This window comes from Nipponia nippon, unplaced genomic scaffold (genome assembly GCF_047370975.1).
Source record: "Nipponia nippon isolate SJK-2023a ecotype South Korea unplaced genomic scaffold, ASM4737097v1 scaffold_1, whole genome shotgun sequence".
Lineage (NCBI taxonomy): Eukaryota > Metazoa > Chordata > Aves > Pelecaniformes > Threskiornithidae > Nipponia > Nipponia nippon.
Window position 1 is genome coordinate 145,559,552 of NW_028262290.1, and position 27,936 is coordinate 145,587,487.

At 36.9% G+C, this 27,936-nt stretch overlaps 1 protein-coding gene across 9 annotated transcripts in view; it reads left to right on the plus strand.

The window, feature by feature from the left end:
- The window catches only part of CACNB2 (calcium voltage-gated channel auxiliary subunit beta 2), a 259,039-nt gene that overhangs the window by 209,425 nt on the left and 21,678 nt on the right, over positions 1–27,936 (plus strand). For 6 of the 9 annotated variants that reach the window (XM_087776158.1, XM_087776163.1, XM_087776204.1 and 3 more), the window contains 7 exons: positions 7,141–7,263; positions 11,631–11,767; positions 13,581–13,657; positions 17,612–17,745; positions 21,162–21,242; positions 21,558–21,616; positions 24,704–24,813. In XM_087776158.1, the coding sequence (XP_087632284.1) occupies positions 7,141–7,263; positions 11,631–11,767; positions 13,581–13,657; positions 17,612–17,745; positions 21,162–21,242; positions 21,558–21,616; positions 24,704–24,813 (721 nt within the window). Of the gene's footprint in view, positions 1–7,140; positions 7,264–11,630; positions 11,768–13,580; positions 13,658–17,611; positions 17,746–17,890; positions 17,911–21,161; positions 21,243–21,557; positions 21,617–24,703; positions 24,814–27,936 lie in introns of all 9 variants that reach the window. The other 3 variants (XM_087776174.1, XM_087776184.1, XM_009465809.2) reach the window with 1 other exon arrangement.

Here is a 27,936-nt window from a genome sequence, read left to right on the forward strand (position 1 = left end):
AGTTCCTGTGGTTTTTTTTACCATGAGAGTGGTCAAATACTGGAGCAGGCTGCACAGAGAGGCTGTGGTGCCTGTCCTTGGAGGTGCTCAAGACTCACCTGGACACAGCCCTGAGCAGCCTGATCTAACCAGACCTGCTTTGGGCAGGGGTTGGACTGTGTGACTCTGGAGACCTCTTTCAACCTCAGTTATTCTGTGATTCTGTCTTGCTGCCAGACTTGCTTGATACTTACACCCACGCCAATGAAAGAAGGCCTGATCTTTGCTAGGAAGCCATATTATTGATTGCTACTTTTAGTGACAGCAGATATACTCTAATTTTCTATTGGGACATCCGTGAATTGTCATTGCTTCCTTAGAGATGAGACTGCTGAGCAGATGCTATTTTTAGAGATTGGACAATTACTTACCTGTAATGAGGCTCCAGCGATAATCAGCATTTAGGATGTAAATTTCCTGTGAATTGTTTGTGTACTCAAGTGGGTTTGATTTTTATTTCTTGTGTAACAGATGTATAAATTAGTGTACAAAATAAAAAAATAAAGTAAGAAAGTTCTTTTATTATTGTTGTTTATTTTTCTGTTCTTGAGCTGCTTTTGTGACAGTATATATTTCATAACATTGTAAACTTCTTTAATAATGAAAATCATGTAATTCTGTAAAACATCTGGGTTTTGAAATGCTTTTGCTTTATATATTTGGGTCTCGGTCAACAGCAGGGCAAAATAAAGTGACATGTTTTAAGACTGCAGTTATCAGGCCACCACACTGCTGTTGATCTTTGTCCTATGTGGGATATTAATATTGCTAATGGCCCAAACACTATGTACAGGGCTACTCTGTGGAAATAGTGCCAAATGTAGGTCATCATTTGACATATTTACTCCCTACCAAGACTACTAATGAAAAGTTCAGTATCATCTTTCCTCAGCTGAAAAAAATCGTGTGGTGGTTTAAATTTTCATGAGTGCAAACCTGGTAGTGTTTCGAGAGAAACGCATTATATTCATTACCCAAAAGAAAAATAATTCCTTACTTTCAGGATAAGGTTACAGGCATCTGTGAAAAGTGGATATGATGAAGGACGCTTAGCATTATGTAGAAATACTGAGGGAGGAGACTTGCTTTGAGACAAATTTTCCAAACTTTAACAGAGATGCCAACTTTGACAAGCACTTTGTCAAAATGATAAGTAGAGTCATTTTCTGAGTCAGTTCTTGACTTAGCTGATGTTGCCTTCATAAAAGATGCATTCTGATCAGCATTCTGGTTTCATGTAAGCTGGTGTAAATGCAGTGTACCTCTGCTGTGGGAATGATGTAATCGAGTGAGAAATGAGATGGATCAGAGACCCTAGATCCTCATCACCTACTGCTGAATGAAAGTAAAGGCATCCTTCAGCCTTGCTTGTATTTCTGTAGCCCTAGAGTTGTTGCTTCACATGGGACAGCCTCAGGTGTAAAGGAAAGTGGTTTGGAAAATGCTCTAATCTGTTTTTCTACAGTCTGGTAGTGGATGGGGAATAGAGATACCTTGATTATCAAGCAACATTCCCAAAATTAGTGGCCGTGAGGGAGATGACCTGTTCTGTGAGCAAATTCTATGTCAGAAAATTTGCCTCGTTGGCTGGGATCCCCAGAGGCTGCATCCACTGGGTTTATGGCACAGCATAAAAAGTCTGAAATGAGTTATAGGAAAAAAAGGGTCCTGTCATGTTTTAAGTGCATTACTAGAAAACAGATTGTTTTATTTTGTTCTGTTATTGGGTGAAATATTTCTCGAATACAAATTCAGCCAAGCAGGTGCAAACTCATTTAAACTGACAAATTGACTGAGACAGATAGAATGTGCAAATGCTCATGTATGCATTGAATACAAGTTAGTCATAAAACAAGAGTGAGGGAATATAAGTAGCAGGGTATAATAATACTGTAACTAATATTGTCTTAGTAATGGGGGTTGGCTTGAAGATGTATAAAGTGAATATTAACTTGTGAACCAAAAGGAAGAAGTGAGATCCAGATGGAAAAGGAGAAAATTAAGTAAGGTCTCTCTAGTCCCACTTTAATTTATGTTTGTTACCAAAAGCCTACAGCCAAAGTTGGTTTAACAGTTGGTGAATATGTTTTTGTTGATTTGTATTCTCAGTTTAGATCAGAAGCTGAAATTGGTTCATGAAGAACCCCACTCCAGACTGTGTTCCCTGCTGCCCTAGTGGTACAGATGATGGTAATGTTCATGGTCTGGTTATGGTTCTCCTTGTGGGGTTATTCCGTCTGTTGTGTTTTTACAAGGGGAAAAAAGAAAAACAAGGTGGAAATGTTCATTCTGAAGATAAGTGGACTTTTTCAAGCTATGTTGCTTCTCTTGAGAGAGATGAAATGTTAAACTGTTTAACATCTGGGAGCATCTGTCCTTGAGGTCCACTCTGTGGATTAACTGGGTGCTTAACTGCCATCACATTTTCACGGAGATTTAGAGAATGAACAGAAAGTGCTTAACTGTTTTGACCCAGTCTAATTTTAGAACTGTAGAATATGTAAGCAAATGCTAGATATATTTTTAAATACATGTATGCATATGTTAAAAAAAAAAGAGATTTTTTTTTTTACATAAGTCCCTAATTACATAACAACTGGATTTTTTTACTTCAAGACAATGTAGTTCAAGAAAAGAAAGAGTAGTTAATTTGACAGTTCTATGAAACTTGCAGAATTATGTATTTATGTAAAAAGACTAGCATTTAACTTTTATAAATTAATTAGTTTTAAATATTCAATTAGAAGAATTATTGCAGCCTAATCCCGTGGTAATTCAATCTCCCTTTCTACCAGTATGACAAGTATCTAAAATGGGACATACCGTTTCTGTGAATATCTGTAGTTCAATGTTCTGCTTTGGTTTTCTACTCGGAGTTTTTATATTAATTTTTTTGATAGCAGAAAATGACAGAGAATTTTTTACCTGCTACTTATCTTTCCTGTTACGACAGTACTGGAGTAGTTTCCATTTTTCTCTTTTTCTTGGGTAGTCAGGTGTCACCCTCTTATAGGAAATTTTAGATCACTTCTAAGAAGTATGTCAAGGACATTAACTTGCTGAAGATGTCTGTTTGTTGCAATGCAGCAGAGATTTTAAAGTCTTTAGTCAGCCTAAAGTCTTTCATCCACTGATACTATTACGAGTAAGTCACAATACTCTGTTGAGCATTTTTTATATTCACTAGAGGATATCGCAAATGTGAGAATGGATAAGCAAGCATATTATCCCCCCATCAGTGTTTGGTAAAGATTTTTCCTTAATATTACCATTCTTGTTCTGAGATACATTTCTACAATGACAGTTTACTATGCTTTACAAAAAGATAATTCTAAATAACGATGAATTATTTATTCCATGCTGTACTATTTAATGATAAAGTATTATTTAGCAGATTTGACAATTTAATGCTTATTCATATCTGTATTTTCAGTATTGAAATGAGTAATAGCATAGAAAACATCAACTCTGTTAGTCTGTAATTTTTAAATTCAGGAAAGTTGTGGGGTATTAAACCCCAGTAATTTGTTATCTTTTATTTTTAAGGAAGATACATGATATCACTGAATTCAGTGCCTGTGTGACAACTTTTTTTCTTTGTGGCATGCCTAGTTCTGTAATAGTTAGCTGTCTTTTATGTAGGGTAACTGACTGCTAGTAACAACTGAGAGAATTGTAGAAGAGTTGAATAAGATATGAATTTGAGCTGCTAGGAAGTGGACGTACCTGTGTTGCATCAACACTGCAAGGTTTGTAAATTGATGTGGAAGGATCACCAAATTTTATTTTTTGGATGATCATTCTCATAAATGCCCGTTTTCAGAAATGTAATCATGAATGCATAATCACATCTAGATGCCCTTCTAACAGCTCATCTGTGTCATGACAAGGTGAACTTATTAAGGGCTTTTTAAGGGACATGTGTGCCTAGCATTACATACCTTTCTCATACTGGAGTCCAGAAATTTGTGTTAGGGGCCTAAACTCCTTTTGCAGCACACTGCAAGAGTTCAGGGTATGAGAAAGATGCCCAACACAATGAGTTAAGCCAGCTATTGGGTTTTGATTGTGTTTTTTATATATATAAAAAAAATTGTAGCTGTCATTTTCTACCATAAGATGGTGACTAATAAGAACATCTAGTAAACTCATCTAAACTGATTCTCTCGTTATACATATTTTTCTACTTATTTTTCCTGTTAATGGATGAATTTGATCCACTTATCAGTTGTTTCTGTGTATTTTTTAAATATTATTTCTGATTTGAACTTTTTTCTGTTGCACAGTGCAAATATAATCAAGTTGTTTATATAACCTATATCTATTGAGTGACATCTGCAACATGTTCCAACAGCAATAGGATTTTCCTTGTTGAAAGAAAACAGACACTTTAAAAATTACTGTCTATTTTATAATTGCGTTTCACATAGTACTCTAATTTGTTAGTTTATAATTTTTTTTTCTAGAACAGGTGACCTGGAAAGAAAAGCAGTCAACTATTTGCAATATTCCAATTGTGGCTAAACACCAAGAAAGACACTGGACTCGGAATTTGTTATTTCAACCCGTAACTATATTCAGCTGTATTTATTTTTTTGTCTGCCATAGGCTTTCCAGTTTAAATAAGTGCCTGTTTAAATGGTAACAGTTTCAGTCTTTAGAGCCCTTCTACCCAACCTTTCTTAAGATCCTTAAGATTTTTCCACTAATTCCAGAAGAAGAACAGGTGGGGTAAAGTCCTTTTCCGATAATTTCTTGATCATCTCTTTGTATAAATACAAATTTAGTTCCACAATACCACATAAACATGAAGCCCATTCTGCAATCCCCTTCCAAAATTTCTTTCCATTGAAACTGCCTGTCTCACTTCTGGACACAGAGACTATCTTGACCCCACTGTTATGAAAGGGCTTATTGTTTCTCCTTCTAAATTAAAAAGCCTTCCTAGAACGTGCACTTAGATGTAAATGGTTTGACTGTGGTAGTTCATTCAAATACAGGCCTATTTAAGGAGTTTTAAAATCTGCTTTATTGGAACCCTGTGGCTTTTACAGCACATTAAACCTAAATTAAGCAACAGGGAACCTTCTCTCCCTTTATTTCCAACTGTCCTTTCTAGGCCAGGTGGCATGATATTGTCTTTAGAATTAATATTTCTCCCTCATTATTTTATCATGTATTTTAACGTGGCAGATTTCTCTCCTCTAGCACTATGCAAGTTGTCAGAGTAGTCCTGGATGGAGCAGGCAGGGATTTTTGGTAGTCAGAAAAATATAACACGATTTTTGATTTCAGGTATTCAGGTTTGCTGTCATGAAGTAGGGGATGCATTTTCATATTCTCTTTTTCAAGAATAAATGGAAGCAATTCCTTATGTAGGAAAGGATATATATTTTTTTGCTTGTCATCTCAGCAAAATACCATATTTTTAGCCAAGCCAAAGTGATGATGGATAGCAACAAATAAAGCTAAAATTGTTGTCTGGTACAAGTTTTAGTGTATTTTAAGATGAAAAGTTATGTCACGCCTTCCTCAATCACTTGTGAGCACCTCTGAGACTCAGTTCACATCTTTAAAACTATTTTACCAGCCGTCACGTATAGGACCTTCAGATTAGATCAGAAGAGCAGTGTGGAGGATTTTGGGGGGGGGGCTAATAGTTTGGCCTGGGTTAGGACAACAGTGAGTCCCAGGGATATGGTGTGATATCCTCTGTCAGGAGAGCAAGCTCAAGGTGTTGTTTGGCATAGAATAAACCAGAACTCCTGTATTCTGATTGTACCTCTGATAAAAGAACGCCCTCTATAGCTGTAGGCTGGGCTGAGCTGGATGGCAGCTTCTACTACCTGCTTAACTGTGTCTGTGCAGGAAGGTGTTCAGCACTGGTGAGGCTTGGAAGGAGAAGCTGTGCAGGAGGCTGAAGGGCAGCTGTGGAGCCACTGCAGCCACTGAGTCTTCTTGCAACTGCTTCTTAAAAATAAAACTTGTGAAAATCCTGTAACTCACCGATACCAATTACTGCTATGAGTTGTAATATGAATTAGGGGAACCAGCAAATCTCTGTGGCTTGTATTCGGTAACAACCTGATGATCTGAGGGCACATTACCGCACTCTCAGAATGGCTCTGCACTGAGATGTTTTGCTCAGAGGTCACTGGCAGCTGCTGGCACCACTCCTCCTAATTTGTAATTTTCCTGAAGACTAGGTGGGGGCCGGCACGTGCTCCTTCATAGCGTGAGGTAGCTCTGAGCAAGCATGGCAGCAGAACTGCAAGTGCATAGGGACTTTCAGCTCAGCCAGAGAGGATGTACTTAATTTTTATGCCCATCCAGGGTTAGGTAACTGCTTAGTGCCAATGTTGAGATCTCAGGTTTGAATATGAATGCCTGAAAAAGTGCTTCATTCTTCTTTTTAATCTTCTTTCCATAGGCAGTGGAAGCAAATTACAATAGGTTTGGCCATTATACCATGTTTGAATTTCATTACTTTTACTTTGAAATGGTATACTTAAATTCTTATTATTATACAAATCTATATTATATCTCTTTGTTTATTAGCAAAGCATAGTAAACCATTGCAACTTAAACTTCAAGTGCTTATAACGTGAAATCTGATTCCCTTGTTCTCATTCCTTTCTGAATTTGACAGGGGTCCAGTAATTGCCATGAAAGCAGGATAAAACACTCCATGAAATTCAAGCGCACCTCTTAAAAATACTGCAACACAAGTGTGAGGCGTGACCACCTCAGTACTGAACTGTGGTTAGAAATCTCTAATAAATCTTAGCCAAATGAAGATCTGCTGTGCAATGCCATTGTAACTGAGCATAGTATATGGATTGCCACCTGGTTTATGATTACTGATTTGACTTATCCCAAATTAATTCAGAACACTAGTAGCTAGGTAAAAATCTTGTATTCTGTCAAATGTGTTGATACTAAATAACTGAGGTAAGTAAACGTGAGGCTTCATAATGTTTTACATGGATGTTTTGAGTGTTCTTTGTAATTGTTATGATTTTTAAAAGATAATTTGCAGAAATCATCCTCTCTGTGTATTTGCAAGGGAAATCTTCATGCTGTTTATCTTTTCTTTTGCAGACAAAACCCGTTGCATTTGCAGTTCGGACAAATGTTGGGTATAGTGCAGCTCACGATGACGATGTTCCAGTCCCAGGCATGGCCATCTCATTTGAGGCTAAAGATTTTCTTCATGTTAAAGAAGTAAGTAAAACTAAAGGAGTAAATGAATCTCACTTTAAGGATCTATTTGAGTAATAGACCTATTTCTTAATGTCAAAGAATGCTTCACGTTGTCAAAGCACTGCACAAATGTTATATAAATAAGGTAACTGTATATAAGAAATTGAATGTTCTTTGAAACACTATTCTCATAAAAGCAATGGCACAAATTCCTTACAATCAAATTAATGAAGTTTGGAAATCAAGAGCTTTTCTTCGCTATTAACTGTCACTTATTTGGAGCTTTAAAAATCCTCATCTGCATATTCAGAGATGTAGTATCTGTGGGTTTTACCATTCTAGCACTCTGAGGTTTCATTGTGATTTAGCAGCCAAGGGTTGATTCTCTTTTATTTGTGTGACTTAATCTCAAAAAAACCCAAAATCCTTAGGTCTCTTTTTTTTCCACTGAAGTTACTTCCCTGGCACAGAGAATATTTTGTTGTTAACAGTTACATACTGAAGAACTGACATGATAACTTTCAAGATGCACATAGCAACTGTCAAAAAAGGTGCTTTGCATTTGCTGCATTGGTTTTCTTTTTCTGTTGTGTTGCTTTGAAAATTTTCAAGTTTTACAGTTTCAAACGCTTAAACTCTTGTTCTTTCTCTGCTCCTTGCAAGACAGTCCAAAGCAAATAACTTGCTAACTTTCCCATACAGGCCTTCCTTAGCAGCCCACTGCTCCCTTATGAATTCCCTCATTTTATGTGATTCCTTCATTTTACGAGATTTCCCAGCTTCTGGTCATATTCCATTGTGTTTTGTCACAAAATGGTCCATCTGGAAATGGAAATTTATAGCAGAAGAACTAGAAAGTTAGCTTAAGGATGAGAGCAACTTAGCCATGCATTTGAAATTATAACTTTGCCCCATTTTATTATTATTTTATTATTATTGAAAAATCCTTCAGTAGTTATGATTGGTGATACACAATGATTCTGCTAGTGCAGGCGCTTTGCGGAAACAAGAAAAATTCCTAATACACAGCGGGAAATACAGGTGGACAGAGACTAAGGGAACACAAGAAATGGACTTTTAATGCCTTTATACTGATGACTAATGATCATAATTTTCCTTATATATGAAACACCAAAAAAAAAAGGGATAATTTGGAGTCAAAGTGTATATAGTGAAGATGATAGTGCAAAAGAATTGCTCTGCTTTGCCTTGTGACAAAAGTAGGGATGAGCAGGCACAGAGTCCTGGCAATAGAAAACCATCAGCATTCTCTGGTGAGTCTGGAAGCCCTGGAAAATACAGCTCAGTTTGGTTAGATTAAATGATTTTGTATGGTCATCTATTCCATCTGCATTTCGAAAGAGCTGGTAATCTCAGACTTCACATCAAGTCTTTCCCCTGTTTCCATATGAACAGAAACACAGTGCTAGCAGATTTTCTGTTATAATTTATGCTTTTTTCCTCACAGCACAACTTAGACTCAGCTGTAAATATACATGGAAGATAATGAGGATGAAAAAGTTTCCTGAACTTTTCTGGATCTCCAGAAATGCCTTAAAAGGAATCTTAGCTCAGCTGAGTTTTTATATTGTCTGTGGCTGCATGTAGCGCTAAGGAATGGAAATATACATTAAAATGCTGTTGTTCTTGCAGCTTCAGGTGGAACAGAACAGCCACTCTGTGTTAATTGCCTTTAAAAATACCTGGTTTTCTCCCTAAGCAGTTAAGGAAAGTTGACTGTCTGGTGGTGCTAGGCCAGAGCTGGGTTGTAGAAGGGACCCTGAGCCCGGGCCAGGTGCACCGCTGGGATGGAGAGGTGGGAAGGGACCCCCAAGGAGTCTGACTTGGACTTGCTGGTCCTAAGTTTGGCAGCAGCTGTTGCATCTGGGCAGGTCAAACCTCTTCAGGAAGGTCCTCCGAGGAGCGGCCCTTCCCTACATAGCCATGTCCTCCCCCTCCCTTTTCTGTGGCCTTGCCCTGCCTGCTCTCCAGGCTGCTGTATCCCATCAGATATTGCTCCTTCAGTAATTTTGGTGCTCCCTATAGTTAATGCTGGGAGAACTGAAATGTCCAAAATGTAATTATTTATGCAGATGAAAAGTAAAAAACCATATTTGACTATAAAATGCAGTGTTGCTTTTATATTTTATACCTAGCTAGTTGCTAAAAATAAAGAAATCTAAGTTAATCTACGATAACTTTTGCTTGCATAGTAATGCTGTATTGGATCAATGATGTCCTCTTCTTGTCTGCAAGGAGTGTTCTCCAATTTGTGCTGCTGAGAGGGCTCAAACAAGAAAAACCTCAGTTCAAAATGTACATGGTCAATCATGAAAAGTACTGCAGTGATTGAGTATGAGCGAAATTTATTTTCATTATTAGATTACATTCATTAAAACTCAGTACATATAAAGATGAAGGATTCCTTCCTGCTTGAAGAAACATGCACTGCATCATAGTCACTCCTGAATCTTTTGGGGCTTTAATGCATGGCCATAATTCTGCTTTGCATTTAATTCATATTTGTGTTTCCCTTGGCACTCTGTGCACAGGTCAGTTACAGAGAATCGCTCACCCCAGCCAACACCTTGAGAGCTGGATACCTTGCTACCAAGATTTCCGCTATTGCTTTTTAAAATTAGAAAGTATTATGTGTGGTGTTATTTACTTATGAAAGTATCTTATTCTCCTTTTATTATACTGATACAGCTTTTAGATTTGGGACTTTGCAGGAGTGAATTCCACATGTTTTTATTTTTGTATGAAGAAAAAATTCCAGATTTTAATTTAATGGTGTTTTTAAAGTATCTATCTCTTACCAAATTAATGATAGTACTTCTGCAGACTTCATGTGTACCATAGAGCAAATCCATATAATGGCAACCTCCATTGGCTTGATTGCTATAATCTTCCTCCACCTATATTATCCTACAAGATATTTTAAATGCACATGCATATCTTTAGTTAGCATTTTGCAATGAAAGGTTGTGATTTTAATGATATGTTTCAGTCTGATACAGCTTTGAGAAACTGCTATTCCAGATTAGCTCCCTATTAAATGTTGGTATTCTTACTCATAAAGGCATCCCATTGGATGAATGTTATAGATTCCCTTATATTTTATGAGCTTAAAAGTGCATTTGTTTTACTCTTTTTGTTAGCTAAATATCTTAAAGTTGGTTTCAAGCATCACAACATTTCCATAGTAGGCAAAATGAAAGATAATACTGCAATTTAGGTTGCATATCATTGATCCACCAACGGTGTATTCTTGGTGAAATTCATTCCGTTTTATGGGAGCCCACACATTTTACATGTTTTACTCCTAACTGTACACTTGTTAAAACTATTTATTAAATAATTAAACATGCACTATAACATCCACATTCATAGCTTCAGATTCAAGAAGGCAAATTCTCTTTCCATTCAGATGTTCTCTTACAGTTTCATAAATAATCCAAATTATCCAAAATTCATATTTGACGGTAGTTATTCCCATGGAACTCCTAGAGTATTGCATGTGGGGCCATATGTAACAGTGACCTATTCTCATCCAAAAAAGGTGAATAAATAATAAAGGAAAAAGCAAATAGTTCTGCTCTACAGACTTCTGCAAAACAAACAAACAAACCCCCTGTGAATGTATGAATGAATATTATTAGAGTAGTCATTATCTCATATTTCATATAGCTGAAATTCAGTCAATTGGACTATCTATCTTGCACATTTGTAGAATTGTGCATTTTTTTAGTTATCCAAAGATATCCGTTCCTTGTGGGTCTATGACTGTATGTTTAAGATGCAGATCACATGAGCTGTATGCAGTAGAACATATATAAGCAGTGGAATGTAGTCATATTTCAGAAGATTTTAGTGAGTTCAGAGAAGCGGGGGAGTTTGAGAAGTAGTATTTTTTATTTTAAACAGGGAACTGAATATAATGGAATAAGAAAAATAGATTATTACAGAGCTTTAAAAATTGTTGCAGTGGGTAGGAGCAGATCAGAAGAAATCTCTGGTGTCCACCAAGGAGAAACATCAAGGGAGAACAAAAGCAGCTCTCATGTATGAAGAGAAAAGCCTGTGAAGCAGAAAAAAATTAAGATGGTGAAATGGGTGGAACTAACAGCCAGGGAGAATTATGAAGTCTATGAAGGAAGGTTTCTCCTTAAGTACTGTAGCATTTTAATAATTTGCAAGGTATAATTATTTTAATGTATTTCTGAATATTACCACAATTCTTCATTGCCATAATAACATAGTATGGTGATTAACTGCAGGGAAGAATTACATAAAATGGTGTAGCTGCAAATTAAAAATAATAAAAAAATTATCACAAATACAGCCATTTCTTAGTACGTGACTTTTTTTTTTTTTTTTATCTGTAGAAATTTAATAATGACTGGTGGATAGGACGGTTGGTAAAAGAAGGCTGTGAAATAGGATTCATACCAAGCCCAGTCAAACTAGAAAACATGAGGCTGCAGCACGAACAAAAGGCAAAACAAGGAAAATTCTACTCCAGGTAATAACAACAAATCATTAAAAATAGTAGCATTGTCTGTGATACAACTTGGAAGTTAATGCTGTGTGTGCTATAGTTCTGTTTAATTATTGTAATTGGCAGCTACAAACATTTTGAATCCGTGAAGAAAGTAATATTTATTTATATAATTAATGTCATTGCCATTTGAGAGAGAAAGTAGCTATTTAGATTGGTGGTCTGTGGTGGCCTACAATGGCTATTATTCTATTTTATTTTCATAAAATATTTGCAAATATACATTGCAGTTAGTACATTTACTATGTGCAAGCACAATTTTTTACTTAAAAGTCAATCTCCCTAAATTCTTTAGCATTTGTTACTTGTTTTCATGATCTTGCAATTTCTAAACACTTTTAAAGCTGATTTTAGAGATTACAGAAAATGTTGGTGAATTTATTTATAAGCTGAAGCCAGTGCCTGTTAGTTAGCTCTTAGGGAAAAAATTTTTTAGTCTTGTCAAATTCATTGCCTACAAATACAGCTTTTAAGAATACTGCATTTTATGACAGAAGTTTCACGTGCAGTCATTTGTTGTCTCTGACTGCAGCCATCATTACATAAAATTAAAGATTCAGTGTCTAAATGTATCAAACAATACTGTGAGATGGTAATAATGTCATCTTTACTGTAGAATTCTTAATAAAGCAGTTTTCCAGTAAACATTAACACATGTGGAAGCAAATGCCACTTGCTTCCCTTTGAGTATATAGGAAACAAATATTTCCAGTACATCTGAGCGGGATGGAGCTGGAATTGAGAAAACACCTGGGAAACATTTGGGAAGCCAGAAGGGCTTTGCTACTTCAATAGGAAGGGTAGCAGGGTTTGAAGAGCGTGTCTACACTAGGAGGAGACCAGGATGCTGCAGTGCTCAGCTGCATTCGCCAGCTGTGAAATGCCTTTCCTATGAGTGTGCTGTCCTCAGCAAGAGGACATCAAGTTCCTTATTCCTCTTGTGACACTTCCGATAAAGCCAAATCTGACACAGTGACTTGGTCCCTTTCCAAATTGTAAAGGCTTCCATTCTCCAGAACTTCTCACTGGAGATAACACTGTCCTATGCCACAAATGCATTTACCTAGTGCTTATTAATATTTTAAGATGGAGAAACTGGAAACTACTACTATCACATGAATTATTTGAAGAGTGAAATAGCCTTTCTTACATTGTTTTCAGTGCTTTTTTCGTTATGGTGGCTGAAATAAAATGACTAAAAATACTAAAAATACTGATTCATTTCCAGAACTTGAAACTTCCTTTCACAAAGCAGAACTTGACAAAACCCTAGACTGCTTTATCTTTGTTTGACAGAATTTTTTTTTCCTAAGTGCTACCTGGTATTGAGACAGCAAAAGAATTTGTACTTTAATTAAAATGAAAATATGTTAGGCAAACACACTACCAGTTTCACTAGGGAGCTATCAATAAGTCTTCTGTTAAAGGAAACAGATATGCCCACTGGCTTAAGAATTAGTCTTGGTAATGAGTAGTAATATTAATAATTATGTATCAGTAGCCATATTAATTATTGGATCACATTAAGATCATAAGGTAGCAAGAGCATATGCAGCAGAATGAAGTTGCACAGCAGAACAAGGAGCGTGATTGATGTTTGCAGTTCCTCGGTCCTCAAAACATACACAGATTTTGTATAAGATGTATATTTTATACCACTGCCGAAATACTGTTTCTGTCTCAGCTAGTAGCTCATTTAGGAGGCAGGTAATAAATAAACTAGAATAAACACTGAGAAAGCTATGAAACGTCAAACTAATTTGTTGCTTTACTCCAGTAAATCAGGAGGAAACTCTTCATCCAGTTTGGGTGACATCGTTCCTAGTTCCAGAAAATCAACGCCTCCATCATCTGGTGAGTAGGTCATGAACCCTTCAGTTTACAGACTCATGCACCTAATCTGTTAAAATTTATATACATTTAGTCCTGTTTTTCTTATTCCCTGTACTTCATAGGTATAAGGTTGGGTGGTTGCGTTGCCCTATAAGGCTGGTTTGGGTAGGTTTGAAGTAATGGAGTCAATGCCAGCAAGTTCAGGCAATGATATGGCTGTTAACAATCCACAAAATTCCCTCTTTGCTTTTACCACAGTGTTTTACAGCAAACACGTAATAAAATGATGAGACTGTGTTGCAGTAGGATAGTTAAAGGTTTGGTCTGGTTTGTGCACTCCTGCTGAACAAGAAATACCTTCTGGTACAGGAGAAAAAGCAGCAATAAGAATAAAAATTCCCAAGAGCCTTCTGCAGTAGCACCAAGAACGGCACTATTTTGTAACAGGAACTTTCAGTTTCACAATTCTGATAATGAGGATGTGCTTCACGTTAATTCTAGTATACCGGATATTTTTTGCCTTTTGTGACAAATTTTTCACAAATACTGTTTTTTATTTAGAGCATCAACAGACAGATTTAACTTTAGTTAGGTTGGATTCAAGAGGTATGAAGCAAATACATGGTGAGTTGGTGGAGGAAACTGGCATTGGCTCCTTGAAAAAAGCATAGCAGAAGATTAAAAAAAAAAAAAATTTCTACTAAATTCCGCTGCTGTGTTGCTGGATGTTTTATCTTTTCCTGAGAGAGAAAATGTACATTTTGAATACCCAAAATCAGAAAATACTAATGAATGTTGCTAATGCATTGTCCACTGAGGCAAAGACATGTATTTTCCAATCATATTAGTTTATATGGAGTCTGGTCTACAGAGCAGGCATCTTAAAATGATCCTGAAGATTTTAAAGTATTTATATGGACATTAAGAGAGAGACAGAGGAATTCAATCAAGTTATGGTAGTAGCTTCATTTGATTAAATTAATTGAAAAATATATCTGTCTTTCCTGTGAAACCATGAATTGGTTTGTAACAACCAACTTTATTAGAATTGCAGTTTGTTTATCAAAATTCCACTTAAGTTCTCTACATCCCTTTTTTTTTTTTTTTTTGGAAAATATATGTTTAGTTTACTAATATGTGTCCATCACAAGTCTGTAGAACACACCTTAATCTTTTGTTTTACGATGGCTTTAAACTGTCATATTTACTGTTAAGGCCCACTTTTTCAACAACTGCATTTTTGTAGTAGAAAGTGTCCATGGACCTATTTTGTAATTTTATAGTTAGAACACCTGAAATGCTATAATATTTTTTTGTATCCTAAAAACACTTGGACAGCAGAACATATGAAATTTTCAGAATGTTGCACAGAATTTAGAGGTAAGAGAATGGGCAGCCTACTTTGGTTACCAACTGACTGATTGCTAGTGAAGCTGTAATTTTCATTGCATTGAGTCATTTCTTCAGACAGTAGTTTTCAGAAACCTGTTTTTCTGGAGAAAGACGAAAATCTAGTTAAATTTATTTAGTTATATTGATGATTTGGAGAATATTTATGAATAGTGCACATTAGCTTATTCTGTGATCTTCAGATTTTGGGTCCGCAGTATTTTTTTTTTTTGTTTATCTTAAGACATCCCAAGAAGGGTGAGAGAGGCATAGTTTGTGACTAACACAAGAACTCATGTGACTTTGAAGTACAGTTCAATTATTTTTCCTAGGCCTCCTCTTTTTGACAGTATAATAAATGACAAATACATAAATTATTCAATGAGTTGAGATTGTAACTGAATAAGTTAACTTCATTTTTTGACTTTGAGTCAGGAATTTTTTTTCAATATTAAACTAGTGCCACAAGAAAACAAACAAAAAAACCAAACAAGATGAAGAACCAGTGAAAAACAAATGAAAAGGAGGCTCATAGCCATTTAAATAATCGATATTATATTGATATAGTAATCAATCCATACAGCCCTCATGGGCCACCAAACAGGATGAGGATAATGGTGAAAATGACTGAAAAACACCCAATGAACTAAAGATAATTAACAGTAAAAGAACTAACACAAAAGATATTACATAGTGTGGAGACTGAGAATGAAAAAAGGAGATATTGATATCTAGCTGATCAAATGCTGCATTTCTTTTTTAGAGGAAAAAACTAACAACCCTGATTTTTCTTTACTGATGATTTTAGTTGAACATAGAACTGAAGGAGTTTTAATGTGCCTTATTACGAGCGATTTATAGCATCTGTGCTGGCCTGTATTCAAGAAAAAGATAATATGTTCTTTTTATACTTATGAAGAGGATGAAGGAACAGCGTTGCTAGAAGAAAATGTTACGTGGTTTCTGTGGCTGTTTTTAGGAGCAGGAGTATAGAAACAGAGTGCGGATCTACTCACAGGCTTTCCTGGCAAGGGCAGCCTCAAAGGCACAGTTCTGTAACTCAAGGATTGTCAGGCATCATGGCATTAGATCTGCAGATAATTCAAATGGGAAAATATACTTTACTCAAGCAGAATAGAACTCTGTCCCAAGTGTCTTTTAAATCAGTAGCTGCAAGTAGGCTTGACAGAAATATTTATTTGTTGCATAATTTAATAGTGCATGCCACTGTATTAGTTGATGTCCCACTCATCAAGCAGCTGAAAGCAGGTCACTAAGGTGGTTTCGTAATAGTTTGCAGTGATTAAATACGGGTTTTAATGAAGTTAATGCAAATTATACTGCTTACAGATCTATTTAGAGTTAGATTCAGTTCGACATAGTGGCACGGCAAGATAAGCATGTGTTACCAGTGTGTGTCAAGAGGTGGGTAAGGTCTTTACATACAAGGATGATGTTGTACGGCATGTTTGTGGATTTCTTTTGTGTATGTACTTGCTTTCTGAATATAAATTTAATACATTACTTAAGATCAGGATTGAGCATTGTAAACAAGAAAGCTTTTTTTTTTTGTTTGATTGGTTTTCTTTTGTTTTGTTTCGGATGTGGTTAGCAGGTATCTGTTGAACTCAGCATTCAGGATAACATGGCTTTGCATTATTATTTTGCATTTATTTCTGCATCCATGATGATTTTTGCTTAAACTGTTGTTACTTACTTGCTAAAGAGGGTAAATATTTTATATGTATGGTATAAGCATTGTGTGCTTATATTCTTTTGGGGTAAAGGTTGAACAGCAGTGGTTTATTGTATTCACTTCCATTTTGCCCTGCCTACATCCTCGCTCTTGACAACAGGATCCAGGTCTCTGAGACAAGCTGGGATCAATTTCCTCTCTTCTGCTACCCATTCTTTTTAGTTTTCACTATTAGTATGTCTTTTTTTAATTAATTCTAATAAACGTATCTTATGACTACTGTGGTTTTTTAGTTAAAATGGTTAAATTGCCAATTGCAGTCCACCCTGATATAAATGTAGATATTATTGTACCAGTATCAGGCTGATTTTGTCTTCAAAACTGATTTTTCTTCTGTTTCTTAATTTCCTATAGACACGCTAGTGACATTTCAAATTTCAGTTTATGATACCCATTTTGACTTAGTGTTCATTGCTATAAAATAATTCAAATGTTGTTGGGCAAGTTCTGTTGTTTACATTGGTGAAAGTCTTCTCTATTCCAGTGAACTAGTTTGGATTTACACTGGTGTAACAAGAAAGAATTTGGCCATTGGTGTGTTTTGTAAGAGTAATTCTGTGTGTGTATGAAGTAGCTATGTAAAACGGGATCAGAGGAAAATGTTATAGTAGCTGTTACAGATTGCCTTCTGTCTTCTAATCCTAATGTACTGCACCTTTAAATTTTTCCCTTTTTTTTATTGTGTTTTGTACTCATGGTTGATTTTCTATTTTTTATTTATTTATTTATTACTCTGGACAGTTTTATTTTTCTTTACCTGTTATTTCCTTTTTAACCTATCTTTACTTTCCCTGTCATCTGATAATTCTGAATTGTTTGTCTGTATATAGCTATAGACATAGATGCCACTGGCTTAGATGCAGAAGAAAATGATATTCCAGCAAACCATCGCTCCCCCAAACCCAGTGCAAACAGTGTAACATCACCCCACTCCAAAGAGAAAAGAATGCCCTTCTTTAAGAAGGTAACACCGACTTCCAAGCTCCCATCTGTACACCTGCTCACCTGCACTGCGTCACATTTCTAGTCCTGTTAACTGTCTGCGTCCTTTGACAAGCCAATAACATGCATGCTTTGTTGTTCTTTGTTTCTTTTCCATGCTGCTGTAGCTAAACAGAAGCAGAAATCGGTAAGTTTATATCAACATTACCTGTGTTTATCCTGCCATTGGCATCATTAGCATTGTGTACCCCAGATTAACAGCTATTCTAGAATTAAGGAAGAAATGTATCGAGCTGTTAGTGGATTCAGCACAAGAAAACAAACAGTCCCAAGTTCACTGCATCCGTGAAGCTCTGCTACAGTACTTATCCTTTTTGATGGAATAAAGGACACACTTAGGCCTTCTAAAAATTGGAGAGATTTATTTCTAACAAATACATATAATGCACCTCTCTAGTGCATGCTTATTCTTTCTCTCTCTCTCTGTCTCAAGTTTGTTTTTGTTTTTTTTTTTTCCTTATAACTCAGTCTATTGAAATCATTATTGGAATCTAATCAGATATTCAGATTGTACTTAGAAAACAAAAGTCAAACCATTGTATTTTTAATTTAGTCAGTATTTAAATTTCTAATTCACTAGGTGCAAAATCTGCAGGTGAACAAGACCAGTGGAAAACCGCAAACTTGTTTTGATGGTTTACTTTGAGTTTTTCCTGTTGTCATGTATAAATTATCAGCCAAATGTTCTTGCCATCCATCAGTCAGACTTTTTAGTATCTCAGCTATTGGAAATGGTACTGGTGGTTCCCAGGAGAGCCAATGTCTCTCCATAGATAACCCAGATAACTGCAGAATTATGCAATTGGCATCCTGTTACAGCAAACTGCAACACGTTTCTAGGATCTTTGCTGGAATAAGTTATCAAGACATTAGGTAGCAGCCAAACTATGTAGTGAAATACCACATTTCTACTTTTGTTTTTAAATCTTAGTCTTCATAGCTCTTATTCATTTGTTTTTAACCACTCACTTAAATCTACAGGTAACAACAGACTGTTATAGTGCTTATAAACAGTGCCAAGTGACACTGTTGCCATTGCTGTGGATGCTCTCATGTTTAGTAAATAAAATCTTTTCTTCTTGAACTCTTTTAAATAATATTGGGTCCTTCTCATTTCCAAGATCACCAGTATTTGCTTCAGTAGGGTCCGTTAAGTACCATGTCATTCACAGCCAACTATGGAAATCAACAGCAGTTTCTTGGTTCTGAGTAATTTCTTATTTAATCATATTTATAACCAATTATAAATGCTAAGGAAGAATAATATATGTTGACCTGTATTGGATGCTACCTGCATAAGCATTTTTCAAAGATGCAGCTTCTAGATGAACCACCTTGGACCTGGATGGTGGCTAGTTCCATCTCTCTCTTCATTCTGTGGTGCCTCTTTTCTTCCATATCAGAATCATCACTGGTTATAGTTGTTTTTGTAATACTGACACTTACAGTAAATACTGGATGGGCGTCCCAAACTAATCATACATAGTCAAACCACTGAGCAAAAGCCGTATGGTCAAAACCGCTAGTTTTTATTCCGTGTTCATATTATATTTGAATTGGCAAGTGAAAGCTATATAGCTCAGTGCCAATCCCTTAGAAAATACTAGATTCTCTCATGCTAAATTAAAGAACTTTAATGCTTCCACTAGATAACTTTTACTCAGTTTTCTGCTGACAGCTTCATTACTTCAAGCTGTAAAGATTAGAGGAAAAAAAAAGCCTGTTTCCACAGAACTGATTTTAAAAATACCCCATATTCCATCAAATAAGGTAATCTCTGGGCTTTACCTAATTTTCAAATAGCTGGTTAACTTCTAGCATGAGTACCTTTGGGTGAGTCAGCCGTATTGAGACAAAGATGTGTTGCATCAGGACACTCATGCTATAAGCACTTCAACATCTGTAATGAATTTTTCTTAAGATCTGTCTCTAATATGCTTATCAGATTATTAGTAATATTAGCAAGAACAGTGGAGGGCTGCATTTTGATACTGGCACAGCATAATTGCAGGGTTTTGCTTCTTTACTGTGTAAAATAAATTCATTTCACATGCCTATGATGCCTTGGGCTCTAGTATTCATTCTTATGTTACTAATTATCTGGTGAAGCTACAGGTAACAAAAAACAAGATAAATTATGTTGAAAAACATTCACAAAAATGTTTTCCATGTTTTAGACTGCTTTAGACTGCTGCTTGTGTAGCATTTTGTGCTGTCACTGTATTAATGTCTGTCTTTGTGTTTTTGTGTTTCGGAATGTATATACTGATTTTAATGTTATTGTGAAACACCTTGGGATACGTTGAGTACTGAAAAATGAACAATGACTGTATTCTGTGGTCTCGACTGATGTATTTGTACTATGTAGGCATTTGAAAAATAGATCTGGCATACCTTTTTCCATATCACCCACACGTTCCTGGGTTTAGATTTCAATCATTTTTTCCCCAAGACACAGATAAACCAAACCCTCCCTTACAAACAAAAAACTCTTTCTGATAAGACTCATTCTTGGTGATATATATATTGAATAGTCATTTATTAAAGAAAAATATTTTAATTTGTTTATATTTTATTTCAATAACAATATAAAAATATTTACAATCTTTGGAAGCAGGCAATCTTTTTATCTTTGTATTTTAAAATATGTTTTATAAATTGTGCATAATACATCAGTAAGTAGTTTGGTGAATATTGTACTAACAGAATCCGTTCTTGGGTGGTGACAGGAACTTCCCAAAGTGGAAGGATTACTATCCCAAGCTCTGCTTATGAAAATTTTCTATAAATACTAACTTGTTCAGTCATTATTTTGATTTCATTTGCAAGTGAATTGCGGATGCAAATGTGGAAGTCAGACTATGAGTGCTCCCATGGGAATTTGCAGTGGTGTCACAATGTTTTGTCAAGCAGTGGGCAGGTCTGAAAATAAAAAGAGATGTGTTATGCTTTTCCCCTCTCTTTTTGTTTTATTTTTCTCCTTTGTAATTTGCCTGCGTAAAATTTTGATGGGAAACAGATGTGACAGCTCTAGAGCCAATCATTTCAAATCATTAACTATTGGAAATACTCTTTTCAATCAACCAGTTAGGAATTATGGAGTGGGGCATGTGAATGTCTCCAGAATAGCAGTTTTGTAGCCATCCAGAGCAAATAAGAAAACAGCAAGAAAACCAAAATACAAAGAAAAGCTTTTTCAAAAGAAATCCCTGAACCTGTTAAGTCTTTATCTTGTACTATCAGTTTTCAGGAAAAGTTAATGAATCCGTGATTCCTGTGTTGGTGACATCACTGGAAATTCAGAGTTCCTAATACTGTAAGTAATGTATAACACTTTTTCAGCATCGCAGCACCTAGAGAGCCTTTTCTATTTTGCAGACAGAGCACATCCCTCCCTATGATGTAGTGCCTTCTATGCGACCAGTAGTTTTAGTGGGGCCTTCTCTGAAGGGATATGAGGTAAGTGATCATTGTGAATCGTTTCATTTTGCCAAAAATGTTGTGCTTCATTTGTATTTGAATGTTCAAGGTAGTTAAGCTGAATAACATAATTTATGTCATAGACAAAAACATAGATAGTTTTTACTTCTAACAGATACCTGCTTACATGTAATTTATTTCATATCAGAATTCAGATTAAGAATAAATTACTTACATTCCAATCATATTGTTCAGCTATAAGATTAAACTGTCAACTTTATTACATATTATTATTAGCATCAGGTTTTATGAGTTTCCTATGTGATTATTAATTTGTTGTTTGTGTGCTTCTAGGTAACCGATATGATGCAAAAAGCATTATTTGATTTTTTAAAACATAGATTCGAAGGGCGGTAAGTACTTTGCAATGCAAATCTACTTGAGTCCAGGTCCTGTTTAGGTACTACCAGGTTTTTAAGAAATAATGACATTCTTGGCAAAATATGTGTAGAAAATTAGGAATGGCAGCTAATTCCTTGTTCAGTGGACTATAGTGCTTCTTTAGCAGAGCACACCGAGGCTGTATTGCAGTGGAAAGTATTCAGGAGTGTATATTTGTTGAGAGTGGAAAAAAGGATGTCTTCTTGTGACATTGTATGACTGACATTCATACTCCAGATTGCTAGATATTTATCTACAGATTTAATAAATGTGTACTATTAAAAAAATCTTTTGTTTAAGTATTTTTTAAGTGTTATCTCATCAATGCTCCCTGGGTTCTATACAAGCTGATGAGGGCCACCATTCCACCTCAGCTCTTGTTTCTTACATTGGCATCTAACTTGGAAAGAGTGATACAAGATTCAGACTATCTAATGTATATGATTGTTAAACTCTTGATCCCTCAAGCTGGGAGCTAGGTTTGACGGTAGTGCTGGACTCTATAATGGGAAGTCTCAAAAGGACTGCTGGGGGGCTGTCAGTCCCCCATCCTGCTGAAATATGGTCACCCTTGGTAGCAGACAGGCTGCACTTTGCTGGGTTTTGATCTGAGTGCTGTTACAGCCTGTCCCCCACAGCGTACTCGGCAAAGTCCAATCTGATTTGTATTTGAGCCTCCAGGCATTACTGTAATACAAATATCAAATGATAATCTGTCTCTAAAAGCAGTGGCATGTTCTGTAATTCAAACATCACGGACTCATGGATCATAGACATCAGGTGGATTCTCCACATGTGTCTATACTGCTACTGGATCAGGCCCCAGATTAATACGTGCTAGTGGGTTGACATTTAGGGGGAAAAATTGAAAAAATGAGAAGGTCTTGTTATTATATCTGTAACTTCAATGAATGTTCTATTTAGTTTGGAAGTGGGCAGAGCAGTAACGCTATTCTATCTGTCCTGGTGCTGTCAAACTTTCAAGAGGGAGCTTAAGGTTTTCTGTCAATAGCTTCAGCTCTTTCAAATACTGGACGTTGTTTTTTAAGCTGTTGGATTTTCTCAGTCAGAATGATGATGTTGAGACCTAACCACTTAGTAGTCCTTCTTTATATTAGTCAGGATTGTCAAATATTGGATATGTACCTTCAGAATTGGAAGTTAACAAAATAGTGAATGTTGCAAACAGAAAAAAGTTGTTGCATCTTTATGTGTTAAAGTATTTTAGAGCACATAAAATTTTCAGTTGTAGATCGAATTATGGCAGAGAGAATCCACAAATACTCTCAATACAATTGATACCTATAGTAGCAGATTTGAAGCATCCCAAACTTCAGTAGCATTCTGAATCGGTACTCAAGGTCCTCGACAAATTTGTACAGGAGGTTCTTAGATTCATGCTACTGCTTTCACTGCCACTCTACTGTCATGCTGTCTCCACTCTAATTGCAATTGTTTCACTACATGAACATACATACCCTTTGTTTCAAGAGAAGTCTTGTTCTTCCTGGTGTTACATATCTCAAAAGACATTAAAATGACCTCAAAAAGATGTTAAAAGATCTTAAAATGAAAAATAGCATTTTTAGACTGATAAATCTAGCTTTATTCAGTATACCATAATTGCATTTGAAAAAGGGAAAAATTATTTTCTATTGCATGTAGGAAGGAAGACTGCCAGGAAAGAAAAGGGGGGGGGGGGGAAGAGCTGTAAAAGTTTGTAGTGTTCATCCATTAGCAAATAAAGATAACTACTGAGTACCCCAACTTACATGTTGGATTTCATTTTAAGACTAATGGCATTATCTGTGAGGAGCTGTGCCAGAAATCACAATCTTTGGTTATGTTTTTAGCTTAAGTTAAATCATGCCTAAATTTCCAAAATGATGTTACTAATCAGTATTGTGCAAATAATTCTGGTTTTCTGTATTAACTTCTGGCTTTGTTATATTTTGTAGGGTTTTAGATAAATATATACACATGTTGAGCTCATTGGGAAATGACCTATTTGGTTACATTTCAGATGAAGAGCATCTGACTGTGCTTGCTAGAGAGGAGCCCTCCCTGTTCTTAGCAAATCCATTTCCTCCTTTTAAATTGCAAGTAAAATCACGCAAGGAAGAACAAGGGAATATCATCAGTCTGATTTAGCTCAGCACTGGAAAAATGTGACCCCTAAACCTCCTTAGACCAGAAAGTTTGAAAGGGAATTTATCCAAAGGGTGCATTTTGACCCTGTAAAGCAAAACAAACAGAGTTAACTGTTTTCCTAGGAAGAAGAATATGCAGAAGGTTATGTAGCAGGTCAGTGCAAACAACTGGAAGTAACCACTTCTTTCTTGGCTTATCTTTTCTCATAAACACAAAACTCAGCCTGCCAGATGCTCAGCCCAGAGTTTTCATTTGCTTGCTTCTCTGTGTTGCAGTCTCCATTTTTGGGTGACCAGCATATTGCTGGATCTTTCTGGAAAATTATAGGTAACTCTCGCACTCTGTTAAAAAACAGTGCGAGTAAACTGAACAATAAAAATAAGAGCTATATGGCTGTACTAGTTTCCCTGCTAAGCCTTACCTTTAACTCTGCATATCCCTATATGTCTTATACATATGGTTAAAGTAGGCCAGGTTGTTGTTCAGTACCTTTCAACAAATTAATCAAAAGTAGGGAAAGGAGAAACCAGCCTATTCATACTGGGGATACTGGTACAAAGTCTAACCACATCAGGCCTGGAGCCCCTAGGGAAGTTCCATCTTTTGCAGCACGTCTCTGACATCCCCCCGCCTCCCCTCTCACCAGACACCTGTAGCTTTGCAGTCAGTGGTCATACTGCATTTCAGTACTGTGCAGAAAGGGGGATGTCTTATCAGCAGTTCTTGTAACAGTATTAGTTAAAGTTTCTTCTCTGTTCACATTGTGCAAAGCATACTGTGCTGCTGAGGAGAACTTGGTTTCCTGTAGTCTTAGCCATCTTCTAGTGTTAAACGAGTCTCTTTTTCTCCCCACATCCCTGCAAGATAAATAACATTCTGTTCTATTTTACTTTATTTTATTGTTGCAGTATATCAATTACACGAGTCACAGCAGACATCTCGCTTGCCAAACGCTCAGTATTAAACAACCCCAGTAAGCACGCGATAATAGAGCGATCCAACACAAGATCAAGCTTAGGTAAGTACCTATAATGATGCTATCTACAAATTGGCTGTAAAGTATACTACTCTCAATTCATATCTGTAAGCTAAAAATAGCCTTCTCTCTGCTGTGAGAAAATCATGATACCCATAATTCAGAAATCCTGGCACTGGAAATAATTTTAAAAACACTACCAGATAAACTTCATATAGTACTGATTTTGGTTTATCCTGCTTATGTTCAGTTTTCATGTTTTGCTGTTTGTCTCAGTGGGGAGAAGTAGCCATCCGTAAGGTAAATACAATCTGAAGAGATGTTCTTCTGGTTAAATAGAAGTGATGGTTTCAGAATACCTGAAATTATATGGATATTATTGATATTATGCATTATCTTTGATAAGATTACTAGTAGTGATAGCTACTGATATTAGACGATGGAAAGGGGAGACTTTTTAAAAAACTGTATAGCTAGGTTCATAACTTACATATCTGTCATCTTACATCTGTCTTTTTGGACTGAAGCTTGTCCAGTTGTATAAGTAATTAAACATTTATTAGTCAGAAAGGAAAACAAGCTTACCTGGGAAGATGTAGCTAAATGTCACCATCTACAGTACAGGTGGCTACACTGAAGCTTGTCATCCCAAGGTGTCCTTAGAGTAAAGAGGAAAAGGCGGTCGCTTTGGAGTCTCAGCTCATGTGGACTGAGCTCAGCCTTTCCTCTAGCACAAGATGTATTATATCTGAGACTCCGCTGCCACAGCTGGCTCATTCCCTGTGTAGGGATACCTGGAGGTAGCCGAGATGAATCTGTATTTGGTTTCCGTGGCAAGGTTTTGGTAGCAGGGGGGCTACAGGTGTGGCTTCTGTGAGAAGCTGCTCGAAGCTTCCCCTGTGTCCAATAGAGCCAATGCAAACCGGCTCCAAGACGGACCTGCCGCTGGCCAAGGCCGAGCCCATCAGCGATGGTGGTAGTGCCTCTGGGATAACATAGTTAAGAAGGGAGAAAAAAAAAACCCTGCACAATTGCAGCCGGAAAGAGGAGTGAGAATATGTGAAAGGAGCAACTTTGCGGACGCCAATGTCAGTGAAGGAGGGGGAGGAGGCGCTCCAGGTGCCAGAGCAGAGATTCCCCTGAAGCCCCTGGTGAAGACCGTGGTGAGGCAGGCTGTCCCTTGCAGCCCATGGAGGTTAACAGAGGAGCAGAGATCCACCTGCAGCCCCTGGAGGACCCCACACCGGAGCCGGTGGATGCCCGAAGGAGGCTGTGACCCCATGGGAAGCCCGCGCTGGATCAGGCTCCTGGCACCCATGGACCCATGGAGAGAGGAGCCCACACTGGAACAGGTTTGCTGGCAGGACCTGTGACCCTGTGGGGGATCCACACTGGAGCAGTCTGTTCCTGAAGGACTGCACCCCATGGAAGGGACAAACGCTGGAGCAATTCATGAAGAACTGCAGCCCTGTGGGAAGGACTCGCGTTGGAGAAGTTCATGGAGGACTGTCTGCCATGGGAGGGACCCCACGCTGGAGCAGGGGAAGAGTGTGAGGAGTCTTCCCCCTGAGGAGGAAGGAGTGTCAGAAACAACGTGTGATGAACTGACCGCAACCCCCATTCCCTGTCCCCTTGCACCACTGGCAGGGGAGGTAGAGAAAATTAGGAGTAAAGTTAAGCCCAGGAAGAAGGGAGGGGTAGGGGGGAAGGTGTTTTAAGATTTAGTTTTATTTCTCATACCCTACTCTGATTTGATTGGTAATAAATTAAGCTCATTTCCCCAAGTCATGGCTGTTTTGCCTGTGACAGTAATGGATGAATGATCTATCCCTGCCCTTATCTCGACCCACGAGCTTTTCATTATATTTTCTCTCCCCTGTCCAGTTGAGGAGGCACGGAGTGACAGAGGAGCTTTGGTGGGCACTTGGCATCCAGCCAAGGTCAACCCACCACAGAATGTTGCCAGGAGTCTACATACTCGTGTTAGGGCACTCAGCTGAGATACGAGACACCCAAGTTCAAGTCCCTGCTCAAATACAAGAAAGAAGGAACTTAAACTCAAATGTCCTAGATCGCAGGTGAATGCTCCAGCCAGGTCTCTGTCTTTACAAGGCTGCAGATTTCTCTTAGTAGCCTTTGAGAGAGCTTGGTTTCTCCTGAACACAGCATTGTATCTTGAAATCTTGTAAAACTTGTGGAACAGGAAGAGTGTCTCATTCATCCTACTAACTGGGTTCTTTATCAGTTTTACAACAAAATTTCTGCGCACAGCTGTGTTTTGACTGAGTATTTAACATTTGCCTAATATAGCTGCCCTTCTTAGAATGAGCTTCTCTGCCTTAAAAAGTTTGACTTTCCTTTCTTGAAAATTTGTTTCTTAGAACTCTTGCTTTCAGCTATGTGGAGGCTGTGAATCTTTACTTGCAAGTAGTCTGATAGCTTCCAAGTATGTCTTAATTTAAATGTTTTCAAATATCGAAATGCAATGTACTGTAACAACATAATGAATATCTTTACACGCAAGAATATTCTTCTATGTGAATTTCAGTCTTGTCGCCAAAGTCTGTTTAATAATCTAATGAAAAGATAAGGCGTCACTTCTTTTGAATAGAACTGAAAATTGGTAATAAAGATGGAGGTCACCCACTCGTGGAACAAACAGAACCATGGTGATTAATTTCCCAACCTGAACATCAAAGCATGTGCAGTTTTGTGCAATACTGCACGAATATATGCAGCAGTAAAAAGCATATCATCTATTCCTCATGGTAAAATATTTTCATATACGTAAAACAGCTATCACAAAAATTTATACAGGAAAAAAGAGTCTATAAAAAATAAATGCAGCCCAGTCGTGTACACCTTTATCTCATGGTAACCTTACCCTTAAGAACATCAACATCTTTTCTTTGGGTCAAGGTATTTTTTTGATAGAGGTATTTAAAATGGAAGCTCTGACAGAACCTCAGTTGGAGACATCCAAAAGATGACAGTGAATCTGCATATATGTAAATATATGGATAGATATGTATTTTTTTGTAACAGGCCTATTATTATTACCTAAGATTTCCTGCTACATATCAGGTTTTCAGTTGCTTATAATTGTTCTAAATATTAACTGAATTATAAAATCATTTTGAATTATCTTGAGAAATATTAGTTAGA